General features: G+C 47.0%; 1 protein-coding gene across 4 annotated transcripts in view; it reads left to right on the top strand.

Annotated features, from left to right (window-relative positions):
- KCTD1 (potassium channel tetramerization domain containing 1) overlaps positions 1-15,543 on the top strand; it is a 101,933-nt gene that overhangs the window by 20,603 nt on the left and 65,787 nt on the right. The window contains exon 1 of one of the 4 annotated variants that reach the window (XM_030967748.1): positions 11,751-12,046. The exons of 2 other annotated variants lie outside the window; for them this stretch is intronic. In XM_030967748.1, the coding sequence (XP_030823608.1) occupies positions 11,981-12,046 (66 nt within the window). In that variant the 5' untranslated portion in view covers positions 11,751-11,980. Of the gene's footprint in view, positions 1-11,750; positions 12,047-12,434; positions 12,502-15,543 lie in introns of those variants that run through there. One more of the 4 variants, XM_030967784.1, reaches the window with a different exon arrangement.

Here is a 15,543-nt window from a genome sequence, read left to right as displayed (position 1 = left end):
CTTGCTTTGAAGCTGACAGCCATGCAGTGTTTTATTTCCTCCTGTTTTCCACAGGATTGCAAAGGAGAAGAGATAAAGCAGAAGGAGGAGATTGTAGAAGGCATGTTCAGTGTAGCTTCACATATCAGTTCAGTGTATTTTCTGCACCACTTTTCCTGGTCTTTCATCTTTCCAATCTCTCCTAGCAGAAACATAGGAAACAGTTAAGGCAGATGGGTATGTAATTCTGCTCATTCCCAAAGGAAGACCAGGTGGTGAGGGAAAGGGCATGGGAGAAAGCATGACGTGATTTGGAGAGAGCGGAGCATGAATGAGGAGGGAAGCACTGTCCAAGCTGGGACTGATGTGTAGCATTTCAGTCACCTGGCTATGACGCACAAGGAAAAGGGGAAAAACTGAGGAGTTTATCTTAGAAGAATAAGAAAGAAGAGTCCCTGGTCAAAGATAATTATCAGCCAGATTTACCAGCTCAAGACTGGACTGTTGACAGTGGCATCAAAATTAAATTTCTAGTTTCTTTCAACTGGAGTGAACAAAGAGAAACTATTACATTTTGTACCCCTTTGAGAGTTGTGAAAATGGCAAATGGGAGAACCCTTGGTGTACCTTAAAACACAACTTTTGTTAACTTTCAACCACCTTTGGGGCAAAGTGGCTGAAGCCAAGCAAGATATGTGCTGCTTGGCACCACTGTTTGGAGTCCTTACCAAGTGTCCCAGGAGAAATCCTCTCTTGCCTCTGCAGGCACAGCAAATTTACTTAGGCTTCACCTGTGACTGCAGGAGTTTGTCTTGAGAGAAGGTTGCTGGAGGTTTTGTACAGAGCTGACCTGAGACTCTAGCAACACAGAAGCTGCTGAGGGCAGCAGATTGCCTTGAGGAACAAATCAGCTCTGGTTCCAAGTCTATGTCATGTGTGCCAGAGCCCTGGAAGATGAGACTTGCTCCTGCAGCTGCCTTCACCAAGGCAGATTCACTGCTGGGAGGGAAAAGAGGCAAATCCCACCTCTTGTCAGCTGTGGGATGAAGGAAATCTGGTTCTGCAGCATCCTTTTATCCTTTTATCCTCTGTTACATCTGTCCCTTCCCTTTTCTGTGTCAAATATACTCTTGCCCTGAACCTTGTCCACTCCTGCCCTTTACTAGGACAAGAGTTCAAATTTAGTTGTGCTGCTGAGAATAATTCACCTGTTTTGAATATAGAGCTCATGCATGTGCCAAAGGAACATAAATGGATCAGGGCTACAGGAATGCTCCTACAGTGACTCTTTCTAGTCACTGTAGGGTCTGCTGATGGAGAACTGCAGGTAACCAGACCACATCTTCCTCTGTTAAATGCTCCTTTCAGCAAAATTTTGGAGAATTGTAGACAGTTTGACAATAGGATGGCTTTGGGGCTCTAAATGTTTGGCTAACTGCCAACAAACTTAGAGGGCACACAGGGATTGTTAGAGAAAAGCACAACCTGAGTGGGAGTAATTTCAGAACCATTTAATGTCCTTTAGTGGTACAGCTCCAGCCCCCCACCTTTTCCTGTTTTTCACTGTTGTTCCATCTTGGTTAACCCAGCCTAACCCTGATATCCCAGTATCAAATCTTGTCCATGGTGAAATTCTACTTCTCTCTGTTATGACTTTTAAGTTATAATGGGTCAGGCTGGTTGTCATGAGTACAAGAAGAGTTCCCCTCAACATTGCTAATTTTGCTAATGTGGTGGTAGATTTTGTAGGAGAGAGCAAGAACTAGAAAATCTTCATGACCCTGAGCTCTGTATCCACATTAAGGTCTCACATATATCATTAGGACATAGCAGCAGTCTTGGCATCCTTGCAGTTTACTGAGAATGTCCTTTAAAAATATAATAGTTAGTTGAATGATGGTTGATTTCACAGAGCAAGGGGACTTTCTATTTCCTCCATGAGGAAACCAAGCCAAATCTGTGATTCAGATTATTCTACCGGAAAGTTTTTAGCTCTTGTGCCCAGATTACTAATATTTTCCCCCAAGGTGTATGCATTTTGCAGCGAGCACAAACAGAGTGGCATGGATCACCAGAAGCTCTCAGATGACTGCAAACAGCTGAGACAGAATTCTCCTTTCCCCAGTCTATTTGCTAAGCCTTATTCTGTTGGCAGATTCAACAGAGTCAACCCAGGCAGTGTCAGCCCAGAACAGAAGGATGTTCTTCATGGCTGGATGCAAAGAGACAGGTGCAACCAGTGGTCTTAGATTCTCTTTCCTTGCTTTTGGAGTGTTTCTTGAAGTACTTTGCAGGATTAGGTAATAGGTGCTTTATAAGCAATAGGTAATTTCCACATGATAAAAGTTTGGTCTTCATTATCCAGCCAAGTGTCTTCAAACTGGTTATGCCAATACAATAAAATCCCTGCCCACTTCTGCATACTATTCTGTGATTTGGCAACATTTTACACACACTTGAGACATACACTCTTTTAGCACTGTGTAAAACAATTGTGTCATCAAAGTCAGAAGTTTTATTAACTGGTTTTGATTGTTTCCTTATTTATATTAGTCAGTTTTCAGCTGAAGTGGTTTTTTCCTTTGGTTTATTTTTTTTTATTCCAGCTGAAGTTGTAGAACATTCACAACATTTCCTGTTTGTTTCATGTCCTTTCTGCAAAGCAGAAGAAATTGAGAAGAATGATTCTCTCTCTGAGGTTAAAATGAAGGATAAATTTTCATATGGGCAAGTGATGGCTTGCCTATTGCATATTAAACTAATCATTTATGCATAAGACTTTGAGAAACTACTACTGTAGGGCCAATATTTGCCACTTTTGATTTAAAAATATATTATTACTGATGTATTGTGTGGAGGAGTCTTGCCTAATACAAATACCACAGTGCTTACATTCAAATTATGCTGGAAAATGTTGCTTTACATTTCCGAACCTTTTAAATGGTGAAAACTTTTCTTATTTCTTAATATCAATATTGTTCTGTTGACCAGCAGATAACACACTATAAGCTTTCAGATATTACTCCACTAATTTAACCAAAAATACTGAAAAAGTATTGGACTTATGTATATTTGTTGTTTTATCAACTGTCACCCAGCTCTAGAGAAAGCTTAAGAGATGGAGCAGTCCTTGAGAGAGCATGAACAAAACCAGAATTCAGCAGCTTATACCTCAGGTGGGCTTTTGAGCAGCACAGAGAAGGGGGGTACTGGCATTTGTCCATGGTACTAGGGAGAAGCTTCATGAAAACTCAGAGTTCATGGGCAGAAAGTATAAAGAAATTAAGATCTGGCAAAATTCCCCAATGTGGAGGTGGTTTGTAGCTTCTGTGTATGTCTGGTACTACTGCAGGGAGCTGGAATTCTCAACATGACTTCCTAGAATAGTACCAGGCTTCTTGGACTTCACAGAGCTTAAGAGCCAGGCAGACAGGAACCCCTGCAAGGGTCAGACTCATTCTGTTGAGCAGCCAAAAGGCCTCTAAGTTTGTATCCTCCATAAAACAAAATTTCAGCAACCCCAGTAAGTGAGAATGATTGTACAAGTCGTGGGTGGACAGGCTGGCCCATGAGCATCCCACCTTGTGCTTCTGGCATGATATAGCTTCAGAATCCTTTTCCTGTATGAGTTTGGATGTGATCAAAGCCAGGAAGCAAAGCAGGCAGGTTCAAACAGATTTCCTGTCTGTGGATGCTAATCAGTGCTGCTGACCTCAGTAGGACATCAGGATTTTTCTAGTTTGTTCAGCTGCATGTGGGGCTCTCTCTAGCCATCCCTAGTTAGCCCAGGCACTAGTGGCCAAACTGGAATTCAGTAGCCAAAATCCTGTCCCTCTCTATATGGGATCTGACAAACTCATTTGAAGCAATGTGTGAACAAAATTAATCTACAACTTCCTTTGAAATACAGTGCCTGCCCCAAAAAATGTTAAAAATTGTTCCAGATACTTTGATCCATTTAGCTTTACAAACAAAGGTCCTATAATTCTGCCTCTACACTTTAGATATGACTGACATTCCTAAGTACTTAAACTCCACTACTCTTGGATTGAATAAAACTAGTTCTTAGGGAATATTATGAAACATTTTAGTGTAAGCCAACCCCAATATATCTTGCTGGACAAAAGGTTGACAATTTGAGAACTCCAGTGAAAACAGAGGAACTAAGATGATTAAATGCTCTGTCTGGAGTTGTGCAGAACGATCCAAGGGTAACTGCTGAAATAGTAGGAGATTTTGGTAAAGTATCCAGAAAGTCACATCTAGCTGGTCTTAAGGGAAAGAAAAAAGTGGTACAGAAAATGTAAACCATAGAAAGAATGTATTTCCCTTCACTCTACTACCATGTGCCAGAAAGAGCGAAGGTCAGCTGTTCAGAAGAACACTGTGTTCACTAACTCTAATTTAATTATCTACATAAGCAGCCATGTTTGCAAATGGCTAAGGACCAAGCAGCTCCCATGGAAACCATATCAGGTGCAAGCCTGTTTAAAAGTACAGCTGGCTTAAATACCTATACAACCATTTTTGAGTGCAGAGACCTTCAGATAATCAAGCCAAAAAAGTTCTTGGTTCTGAGAACTTGAAGAAATCTGAGTATGAACTTCTTGAAGTAGTTCTTTGTGATTCTCTGACTCTTCTACACATATTGCCAAAGAGGTAGCAAAAATGGCTTGTGTGTAGGATTTGGATGGTGATTTTTTGATTAAGAAATTATGTGAGGCAAAGAAGTTAGTAATTTAGAGACTTGTCCAGAAAACCAACTCAAGTTATCAGCTTAGTTCTCAGAGGCAATTTTATCTGGGAAATCCCAGGAGTTCCAACCACCAGCGTTCAGAATAAAATCTTAATCATATTTTAAAATTACAGGGATTTCTTCTTCCTAAAATTGCAAAACTGTGGCTCGCCTCCTGTTTTCCAAGTATCTACAGAGAAGTAATTCAAGCTTTCAAAGTTGTCTGCCAAAGACTAATTTTAAACCTCTCAGTTCCAGCATATGGAGGAGGAAACTCCAACCAAGTATCATGAGGCTCTGAGATTTGGCAACCCTGCCATCAAGATGCTACTGTTGAGGCCAAATCCACAGGAATGGCCTTGAAAGAAAGACCCTATTATCTCTCACCAGCTCTTCAAACTCTCCATCCCCAAAGAAACTCACAATTGGAATAGAATGCTGGGCTGTTTGCAAAGAGATTAAATTGTTCACAGCTGCTTGGGAAATAACAAACTTCCTCCTCTTTACGGTGTATTTCTGAGCCAGGTGGAGGATACCGTGTGAGGTTCTTGTAGGACCTGGAGTTGGCACAAAGAACAACGTTTTCAAGTCTGCACATATATCTGAGTTACCAAGGCTCAATAATAATTTTCTGGCAGATTAGTCCTGCCCTACAGCAGGTTTCTATGATCACTAAAGCCAAAATGAAAGCAATGGGTCTGGATTTCACACTTTATATCCTTCCACACTGAAGCTTTGATTTTAAACACTGCTTTATTTTTTTTTCTTTTGACACTGATCTGCAAGAACAAGTGTGACAATTCACAGGTAAACAGCAGAGTAAACTGAAGGAACAGGTCCATAACAGACCAAGTGACACACTCATAACTTGAAGGAAATTACTCAGAATAACTCGATAAACCTTTGCCAAGATTGTTAAGGGAGAGATCAAGCACTGCAAATTGCAAATGTGACCTTGTTTTGTCCAAGGCAAAGGAAGAGCTTGTAATTTTTCGCTTGCTTATTTTAACAATGCTCATTTCTACTAAAAGCAGGTCTTTACTATCAAATAACTACCTGCTTGTAGTTGTATAATTCATGAATGTGCAAAGTCTTGGCTCTAGGATTTTTAGATTATTTTAATTTATTTGATGATACCTTTTGTTCTGTAAAAAGAAATTGAGTTTTAGCCTTGATCTTCAAATGAGAAAACTTTGATTCACGCCCAGCTTAACCTTTCATAAATAGAAAAAGCAAGGCTATGCAAAGCACAGCACAATTCAAGGCTGGACAAAAAAGCTTTGCAGTTAAGCATTCTCAACAGTTGCAGAAGTGGTTTGTTGGGGTGTTTTTAATGCCAGACTCTTACAAAATACTGATGCTTACCAGATGCTAGAAGGTATTTTTCATCTATTTTATTACCTGATGCTGGAAAAAGAGAGGTATATCCAATACATCCAGTCTTTTTCACTAAACTTTATCAATTTTCTTTTTGTTTTCTCTGAATCATTTCAGGTTTTCTACTTTTCCAGGCTTTACTCTCTATAACTTAAAATGCGGAAAATGCAGGTGCAAACTGCAAAAAGACCTGAAAGGTCCTTTATGGCCTCTGGCTTTAAACCTCAAATGAAAGTCCTGACAGTATCCTGAGGCTTCACCCCCAGTTTCATTTGAAGACAGATACAGTGGGAACATTTAATTAATGCCAATGGTTTTGCATAAAGGACTTCCCTTTTTTTTAAATATTCTGCCACATTTTCTACCATTTTTTTCTTGGTATGAATTAAACCATGCTATAAAGCAGGTGATGGGGTCTGGCAGTAAACATTGCAATACCTTTTTTATCCTAGCACTCTTCTTTCATATGACCTATGAATTTTTCCCTTCCACTCGAATGCTGCTGTACAAGTTAGTGTAACTTAAAATTCAACAGCAGTGGAAAGGTGGGTCTGGGTGACAGCCTGAGCAGGGCTCTGACACTGTTTAACAGTGTGTATACACCCTCTGTGGGCTTCCTTTGAACTCACACAATTCTAAAGTTGCTTAAATTGGGTTTGTGTCAACCCAGCTGAGATAACTCAATTGAGAAGAGAAAATCCAAGAAGACAGACCATTGGTACTGGGGTTTTTGCTACATAAATACCTGAAAGGGAATTTCCAAATTCATGATGACACAGACATAATACTGGTGGAAAAGGGGAATAATCAGTTTATTTCAGTCACTAAATCAAAACAAAAGTATATTGACAGTGAATTCATTCTATAAAGAGGCTTTAAAGCCACTAGTCGACGGTCAAAACAAGATTCCCTTTTCCATGCTGGGCTGTGGGCCAGCTGTTGTCCTGTCCCTTTAGGATCCCATGCTCTGAGAAAAGCCTGGTATGAATAAGTTGCATGGGGTGTAAAGCTCTACCTCCGCCCTGTGCAGGAATCAGTGCTCAGCACACCTCATGGCAACACAGAATCTTTGGGTCATGCAATGGGGATGGTAAAAGGAACCAAGATAAAATCCATATGGTACAGAAACAAGTGAGAAAGTGCACTTCTTCAGAGCCTCATGTTATTACATTCTTGTTTGGATTGGAAGTCTTTGGTTTTTTCCCCTTTTTTCCTAAAGGAATGTTTAAGGAGCTTTTTTAGCCAGGTCTTGTTATCATATAACCAGTTGTCCCTCCCTGCATTCGTAGACCTCATCCAGCCCAGTGTGACTTCCAGACGGAACTCATAGTCCAAAATAAATGTTTACTGGAAGATTATGATCAGAAAATAGGATTTCAAGAACTCCATATCCAACACAGCATAAAGTTACGCTGTATTGCATAGTACTTAAAACACTGTATGAAGTAAAAACTTTTACTTAGACCTACAACACCTGTGAGCTTTGTGGTTTCACAGGGATCCCTCTCTTTGGAGCTCCCTTTCTTGAGTTAATGGCCATGTCCTTCTAAATTTCCCTCACCTTCATGTAGAATGTATGGACTCAGTTGAGAAGGAATAAAAACTAACCAATTATCAGCCTGAAAGACAGAAAGAGCTCTTTCTGGCTCCATGGAGAGCAAATTTTGTGCCACTAACACACCAGGTTGCTTGGTGTCAGTAGTTCATAGAAATGATCACACAACCACTACAGCAACATTAACCAGCTACCACTGTGCCACACGGACCAGCCAATTTGTTTCAAGTGCCCTCAACACCAGAGAAGCAAAGACAAACACAAACTGAAATACAGCTAAATAAAAGCATTAATATATCTCCTGGCAACTTACCTCCAGCACATTTTAAAAGACCCTTAAAACCTTTATGCAGCACAATGCAATTTATTACCTGCCTCTCTCCAAGCTGTCTGACAACATAGCTCTTCCATATTTTTGGAAGCAAAAGTGCTCCAGCTGCTTGACACTGAAAATAAAGGTGATTTGCAAAGTCTTGCCTTTTAGTTTGCCAAGCACTGAATGTATGCTTTCTTACAAAGGTGATGGCTTGGTTTTTCTCTGGTTTATTTTGAAAAAAAAGCGATTGGGAAACAAATTGTGGTCTCAGTAGCAGAAATATTGCTTTTGTAAAAGGATAAAAAAAACCAAAACCAGTGAGTGAGTGAGTGAGTGAGTAAGGGCAAATACCTGTAGAGGGGAAAAATAAAATAGGAGCATACTGGGGAAATAGGCTTTCAATTGGCATCGGGGAGCTTCACGAGGGGGCTGGCTTGATGCTGCCTTCGCCTTTCACAAGGTTTGGCTGGTAGCTGGTGCTTTGATATGTGCAACTACTACTAACATTTCATAATATGACAATCTAAGAGGTGAAATAGCTTTTGTATTTTAAAATCCATTAAGAACAGCTGCAACTTAGTGCTGATGGATACATCCTCACTTTACTAAATCAATGTCTCCTTTGTTGAGTTATATGAAACTGTTTCATTGCCACACAGATGGGAGATGCTAAAAAAAAAAGGAAAAAAATTTAAATAAAGGAGATTTAAAATCTGTTATAGCGCACTACATGTTAGCATTAGCTGTCCCTAGTATGAGGAAGTAATGAAACAACTAGAAATATCATATACAAAAATAAAAGAGTAAAATAAAAATGTAATTAGCATTTGAAGTGACAGTTCTGAAATGCTAAAAAAGCTTATCTCAAAACTGCATGTTTCTGGGTGGGAGAAGGATTTCTAGGACATGCTTTTTCCCTAAGTGAATTTTCCAAGAGTCCCAAGTGTTATTTGCCTTCTAGTTCTGTAGTGTCAATATGGATTTCTCATACCAATTTCCACATAGCCTGCCCCTACAGTGAAAACATCTTGTGTTTAGAAAACATATTACGACATTTAAAAATGTTATTGTATTTAACAGTAAAAGTGTATGTGGAGAAAAAGTTATTTTCTTTAAAAAATGCCTGGTGGCCAGCATTAGGGTTAACCCACAAGCTCCTTTTAAGCAGTGTTTTTTAAATAAACTTTTCTAAATGCCTAGACAGGATCCTAATAAGCAAACGGACCCAATGTTTTTTCTTTGCTTGTTGGGTTTTGGGGTATTCCAGTTTAGTTCCTCGTGAAGTCTCACGATGAAACGCCTACCAAGACTCACCAAAGCATGAAGGTTTAGGTGGCTGCAATGAAATAACCACTTACAGAGGCTACGGGAGAACCAGATTTTGTTAGTCTGAAGGACAATCGGGCTGTGGAAAGCTTTAGCACAATAGCCAATTTTCAAAGAACACAGCTCTAGCAAGCTCTCTGCTTGCCAGGGGCGAGGCCAGGGGCAAGAGTAGCTTAAAAAAGAAGTGAAGAAAGACCTGAAACTATTTGCTAATTGTGGTAACAACCACTACCTTTATTATGAACCAACTGACTCATGGAGGAGGTTTTGGTTTTTAAACTGGCATGCTCATTCCGCGGTATATGAACTGATCTCCAAGTCCTCGTAAGGATAATCCTTAGTGAGACCAGTCCATTATTAGTGTTCTGTGGGTATCACATCTTCTTTACTGACAGCAGTAATAAAATGTATTCTCCAAGTGCGGACAGGACCTATTTGATAATCAGCCTCAAACCTTGAGTCCTAGGGGAGAATGTAGAATGCTGTCTCTGCCTGCACGGAGCTCTCAGCAGGATAAACCTCTGATTAGTGACGTGGAGGGTGGAGTGGATGTAAGTTTAATGTTATATGCCAGCTCACATTAGACAACCTTGTGCAACTCTGTCAGTTTTGGAATGCAGTTCGATTACCTTATCTAACTGGAGAGCTTGAACAATGGGATTTAAATTTCTGGAATACAACTGACTAGGCTAAATGCTATTTTTAGGAACATAGGTAAGTTAACATATATGTATATGATTAACTTACCTATTTGCATATAGATTATACAGGTATATAACTTATGCATGTGTCTTCCCAGTTATGGGCACCTGCAGCACTCTGAGCACCTCACTTGCTACTCTCTAAATTCCCCCTGGCTGCTGAGGTGCTTCCAATTGATGTGTGTAATACGGATGCTCCGTATACATTTTTCCCCTCCAACCTCACTGCAAGTTCTTTATGTCCTTTATACTTACTATTCGTATACTGGGCTGCATATTCATCTGCAAGTCTGTCAACACAGTTCACCTCCCACAGTCAGAAAATGGTGATTAAATGAACATCCAAGTACAGAAGCTGTCAACCTCGTGTTCATCTTTTTTAAAGTTAAAAAAAATATTCAATTACCTTTTGCACTCATATGGCTCTGAAAAGGTCTTTAAAAAAAGTGTCTTCCACAATCGTAAAATAGAATCAAAGGTCAATGCCAATCACGTAGTTTTTAGCATTTACAGGAACAATAAAGAAAAATAATGTCTGTAAAAAAAGGTTATGCTGAAAACCCTGCAGTTCTCTGTCTTCTAGGGTGGGTTGTAATAGCTCCTAAAAGGAGCTTGTCTGGGGAATTTAGCTTTTAACCGCAACAAGGTACTGTTTGTTTTAGCTATCTGTTTCAGCATTTGGTCCATCTCATGGGACGGTCTTTGAGACTTTGTTTCAGGATTAGGTTACAGATAGAGTATGACAAGGAAAGGAAAAAAATCCTTATTTATATCCTCTTACGTGCATGGGGGAAAAATGCAGAATTTTTTACATGCGCTATCGACTTAAGAGGGAACATAATCCACTCTCAAACTACAGAGTGAGCACAACTTCTGTAGTGCGTGCAACAACTTTGACCTCCGTGTAATTACTCCAGGCTTACATCAATATAACAGTGCCGGGTTTCTCTTCAATTATTTCCCGGGAGTGGCAGGCTCTCTTCCCGCAGTGCTTATTTATTTCGAATTGGCCTAATTTGCTCAACAATTTGCACATCCCTCCTTTGGCACCCCACGTTTCCCGGACGGCGGGAGCTGCGGCTGTCCGGGCCGCCCCGTCCGTGGCCGTCGGTCTTTGCCCCGGGGGAGCGGCCACGGGGCTCGGCACCGCCCAGCACCGGCGGGCACCGAGCCCCCCCAGAGGGAACCACCGCGGCTGGGGCCCGGCGCTGAGCAATTCTTACGGATGAGTAAGCAGCAAATGTGGTAACTCAGGCCAACAGCTCTGCAATTAGGGCTATAATTTCAGGTGCAGCCAGCAGTCGCAATGAATATTTATTTCATCGTACCGAATAAAAGAAATGGCCCGGGTAAATAGCACGGGGAATTGTGTGGGGTAATTTGGTTTGGAGAGTTGCGGTGCTACCAGCGGGGACCCCCCTCGTCCCGAGTGGGACAGGCTCCCTCTCCCCGCGGTAGGCTTATGCCCTCGTTCCTGCCCGAGCCCAGCCCGGCCAAGAGCCCTTCCCGGGCAGGAAGGGTAAGGAAGGCAGCGCGCAGCCAGCCGCCTTCCCGGGGCAGAGCCGGGCGGGGGGCGCGGGCGGCGGGGGCAGGGCTGAGCCGGGCTCCGCGCCCCCCGCCCGCGCTGCGCCGCTCCGGGGCTCCCCTCTGCGAAAACACCCGCAAAGTGTCGGGTGGTTTTGGGTCCGGCGGCTCCGCACCCCGGCGCGGTGGCGGGAGCCCCCTCGGGTTTTGCTCCGTCGCGGAAGAGGGTAGCGGAGGAAGAGCGCGGCGGGCGCGATGGGAGGCAGCGGCGGCACGGGGGGGCCGAGGCCCCTCCGGCTGCCCTAAGGTCTGCAGCCCCAGCGAGCAAGAGGGCGGCCCGGAGCGCCCCTCAGCCCCCGAGCCCTTATTGCTCCCTCTCCGCAGCCAACCTCGCCGGGGCTCCCGCAAGCCAAGCGAGCGCCGCGGCGACCGACTGGCTGTTCCCGGGCGGACTGCGAGCCGCACGGATGCAATGCCCCGAGCGTCCGTCTCCTCCCGAGCCCCTCGAACGAAATCCGGGCGCCCGATTAAAGGTGCGAGGTCGGCGGCAGGCGATGTCGCGGCAGCACGGCAGGCGGGGAACGGGGCCGGGTCCTCCGCCCGCTCCCCGGCAGCATCCTATCGAGGTCTGAGCCGTGCTGCGGGCAGGCACAGTCCGAGCCTTTTGTGTGTGGGGGGGTTTGGGTTTCGTTTGGGTTTTTGTTTGGTTTTTCTTTCCTTCGCTTTGCGGGGTTTCTTTTTTTTTTTCCTTTTTGGTCTGTGTTTAAGTTACTGTGGAATGAGGACGTGCGAGGCGTCGTAGCAGTTCGGTGGCGGTCCGTCCCTACCGAAAGAGCCGCTCCACACGCGGAGTGCTTTCTTTTTCGGGGATGGGGAGGTGGGACGGGCGCCGGGGGTGGCGGGGGAGCCTCCGGGCCGGAGCGCACCTGCCCGGCGGGTCCCCCCGCTCCCGGCGCCTATCAGCGTTGCTCGACGGGACGGACCCGAGGTGAGCGGCGGGCGCGGTAAGTAGCGCTCCCTTCCCCGCGGTACCCCCTCAGCGCGACTCAGCCTCCTCCCCATCCATGCCAGCCTCTCCCGCCCCTTCCCCGCCGCCGCCAGTGGGAGCGCGGCCCCTTTAAGAGCCCGGCTTTGCCTCCCGGTAGCTGAAGGTCATTAAAACACAAAAGCGCTCCAGCGCTGCGGTCCAATATAGCGCATGCGCCCTGCCCGAGGACTGGCAGGGAGACGGCAATATGGCGAGAATGCCTGGCAGCGGCGGCGGCGGCGGAGAGTGGAGCGGCGGCGGCGGAGGGGGCGGCGGACGCGGCGGAGGCGGCGGGAACAATGCGGGGGACCGGCCGTCCGGCCGCGGCGTCGCCCCCCGCCCGCACCGCTACTGCAGCGCCGGCGAGGAGGAGGAGGGCGAGGAGGAGGATGAGATCCAGGAGGTGCAGATAACGGGGGACGAGGAGGAGGAGGACGGAGCCGATGGGGGGCTGCTGCTGGACGAGGAGGAGGAGGAAGAGGAGATGGGTCTGGAGTGGGACGGCGAGGAGGAGACGGAGCCGCTGCCGCCCGCCCCGGGCCGTACGCCGGGCGGCGGCAGCAGCGGCGTCGGGGCTGCCCGGGGGGGAGCCGCGGCGGCTGCCCCGGGGGGCGGCGGCGGCGGCGGCCCCGGGGGGCGGCGGAGGACGCGGAGCTGGAGGCGGCCCTGCTGCTGCAGCGGCCGGAGCGGGCGCGGCTGAGCGAGAACACGCGGCTGGCCACCCGCTACGCCGTGCGCATCTTCCGCGAGTACCTGAGCGAGAAGGCGCAGAGCCCCGACTTCGAGACCATGGACAAGGGGGCGCTCTGCCGGGTCCTGCGCTCCTTCTACGCCGAGGCGCGCTCCAAGAGCGGGCAGCTCTACTCCAAGTCCTCCCTCATCAGCATCCGCAGCTCCCTCAACCGCTACCTCAACGAGCCGCCCTACTGCCGCACCCTCGACCTCACCAAGGACCCCGAGCTGCGCGCCGCCAACCTCACCCTGGCCGCTGTCATCCGCAAGCTGGAGGAGCAGGGCGCCGGGCCGGTGGTGCAGAAGCAGGCCATCACCCGCGCCGACCTCCGCAAGCTCTACACGTGCAGCGTCTTCAGCACCCAGAGCCCCTTCGGGCTCCTCAACAAGGTCTGGTTTGAGACCTGCATGTACTTCTGCACCCGCGGCCGGGAGAACCAGCGGGAGCTGGAGGAGGACTCGTTTGGGCTGGCCGTGGATGAGGACGGACGCAAGTTCGTCTACTTCAAGGCGCTGGGGCCCTACCACAAGTCGCGCTCGTCCTCCTGGAGCAAGAAGCGGGCGGAGAGCAGTGACGAGGAGAACCTGCCTCGCATGTATGAGACTGGCACAGAGTTCTGCCCCTATGCCAGCTTTGTCAAGTACCTCTCCAAGCGCAACCCCCTCTGCAAGGCCTTCTTCCAGCGCCCGCGGGACCACTGCAGCGAGGGCGACATCACCTGGTACGAGAACAAGGCCATCGGGAAGAACCTCCTGGGTACCCGCATGCAGATGCTCTCCAAGGCGGCCAAGCTCTCCAAGACCTACACCAACCACTGCATTGGTGCCGTCTCCATTGCCACCCTCAACAGTATCGCTGGCATTGGCACCAAGCTGGGAGGACTGCAGCCACCCCAGCACCACCACCCCCCTCCCCACCACCACCACCACCTCCTCCACCACCCCGCTGGCGGGGGCTGCTACACCCCTGCCACCCTCAACGGTGGGCCTCGGCCGCGGCCGCCTGCTGCCAACCCCTACGTGCTGCCCAAAGACGGTGACGCTGCGCCGGTGAAAGCAGAAGCGGCCGCAGTGGCCCCGGCCAAGCGGGCGCTCTACGAGGCAGTGTTCCCGGCAGGGGCTGCGGCCGGCGGCGATGCCTGTGGGCCCTCTGCCTCCCCAAAAAGACTCTGCCGCCGCCCCGCTGAGCCCCTGGATGCCGCTGCGCCCGCCGTGGTGGTGGTCTCAGTGAAACATGACCCCTTGCCTCACCTCCTCCCCGAAGCAAATGGGCACAGAAGCACCACCTCACCCACAGTAGTTTCACCTGCTATTGTTACCCCCACACAGGTAACCGGAAAAAGAAAAAGGAAAAAAAAAAAAGTGGCAGCCCCTCACCCTGCCCCACATAGTCTGCACTGCCCCCCTCCTTTCTTGCCCCAAGGCTGGGCACTGAGGCACACTGGCAACATTGGGGTGACTTTTGGGTCACGCTCACTCTTCAGGCACCCAAAGCCCAGACGCGATTTATCCAACTTATTTGCCCCCCCAGTCTCTTCATGCCCTGCCACTGGTCCAGTGGCCACTCACTGTGTGCCTGGGTGTTGGACTTGACTGGTGCCTGGGTGCTGCCATGCTCCCCCTCAGCGGCAGCACCAACAGCTCAGCCCTGTGGGCTCCCCTCTTCCTCCTTTTTAATTCTTTCCCTCCTCTTTTATTTCTCTTTTCGCGGGAGATGTGACTTAGGAAAGTCGGGCCAGAATAGTAGATAGGGGCATCAGGTATCGTTAGTGTGTGTGGTGTTCTTGATGTGCTAATGAACTATTTGAATAACCTCAAATGCAAGAAACAGCCAGGAGAATACTCAATTACACACTAGTAATGAGGGTGTAATTTTAAACTTCAGAAGTTAACAAGAGGGTTAATATGGCAATTGCATTCATCTTGTATTTGTTTATTTAAAATAGCTCTGTTTCCTGGCAGTGATCCTTTTTTTTTTTTTTAAGGCAAATTTGCTTTAGTTGCTTTAGTTACCATAGTGGCGAAATATACAGTAAGAGCACAATTAAACATGTTTAGGTGCAGCTTAGCTGTGGAATGAGCCCAAATTCATTAGATGTGTTTGGTTAAGGTAAAACGGTGTTGTCGAAAACGCTGTTGAGCTGTGCCTTGATGTGTGCCTTGCAGAGCCCCCTCTGCCGTGTGCCAGCACGTGCTGGTGCCTGCTCCCCATCCCCTCCAAAAGTACTTTCCTCTCGGGTGTTTGAGCGCCGGAGCTAAATTGCTTCAATT

The sequence above is a fragment of the Camarhynchus parvulus genome, chromosome 2 (genome assembly GCF_901933205.1).
Source record: "Camarhynchus parvulus chromosome 2, STF_HiC, whole genome shotgun sequence".
NCBI lineage: Eukaryota > Metazoa > Chordata > Aves > Passeriformes > Thraupidae > Camarhynchus > Camarhynchus parvulus.
Note: the sequence above shows the minus strand (reverse complement) of the source record. Positions and strands in the feature narration are given on the sequence as shown.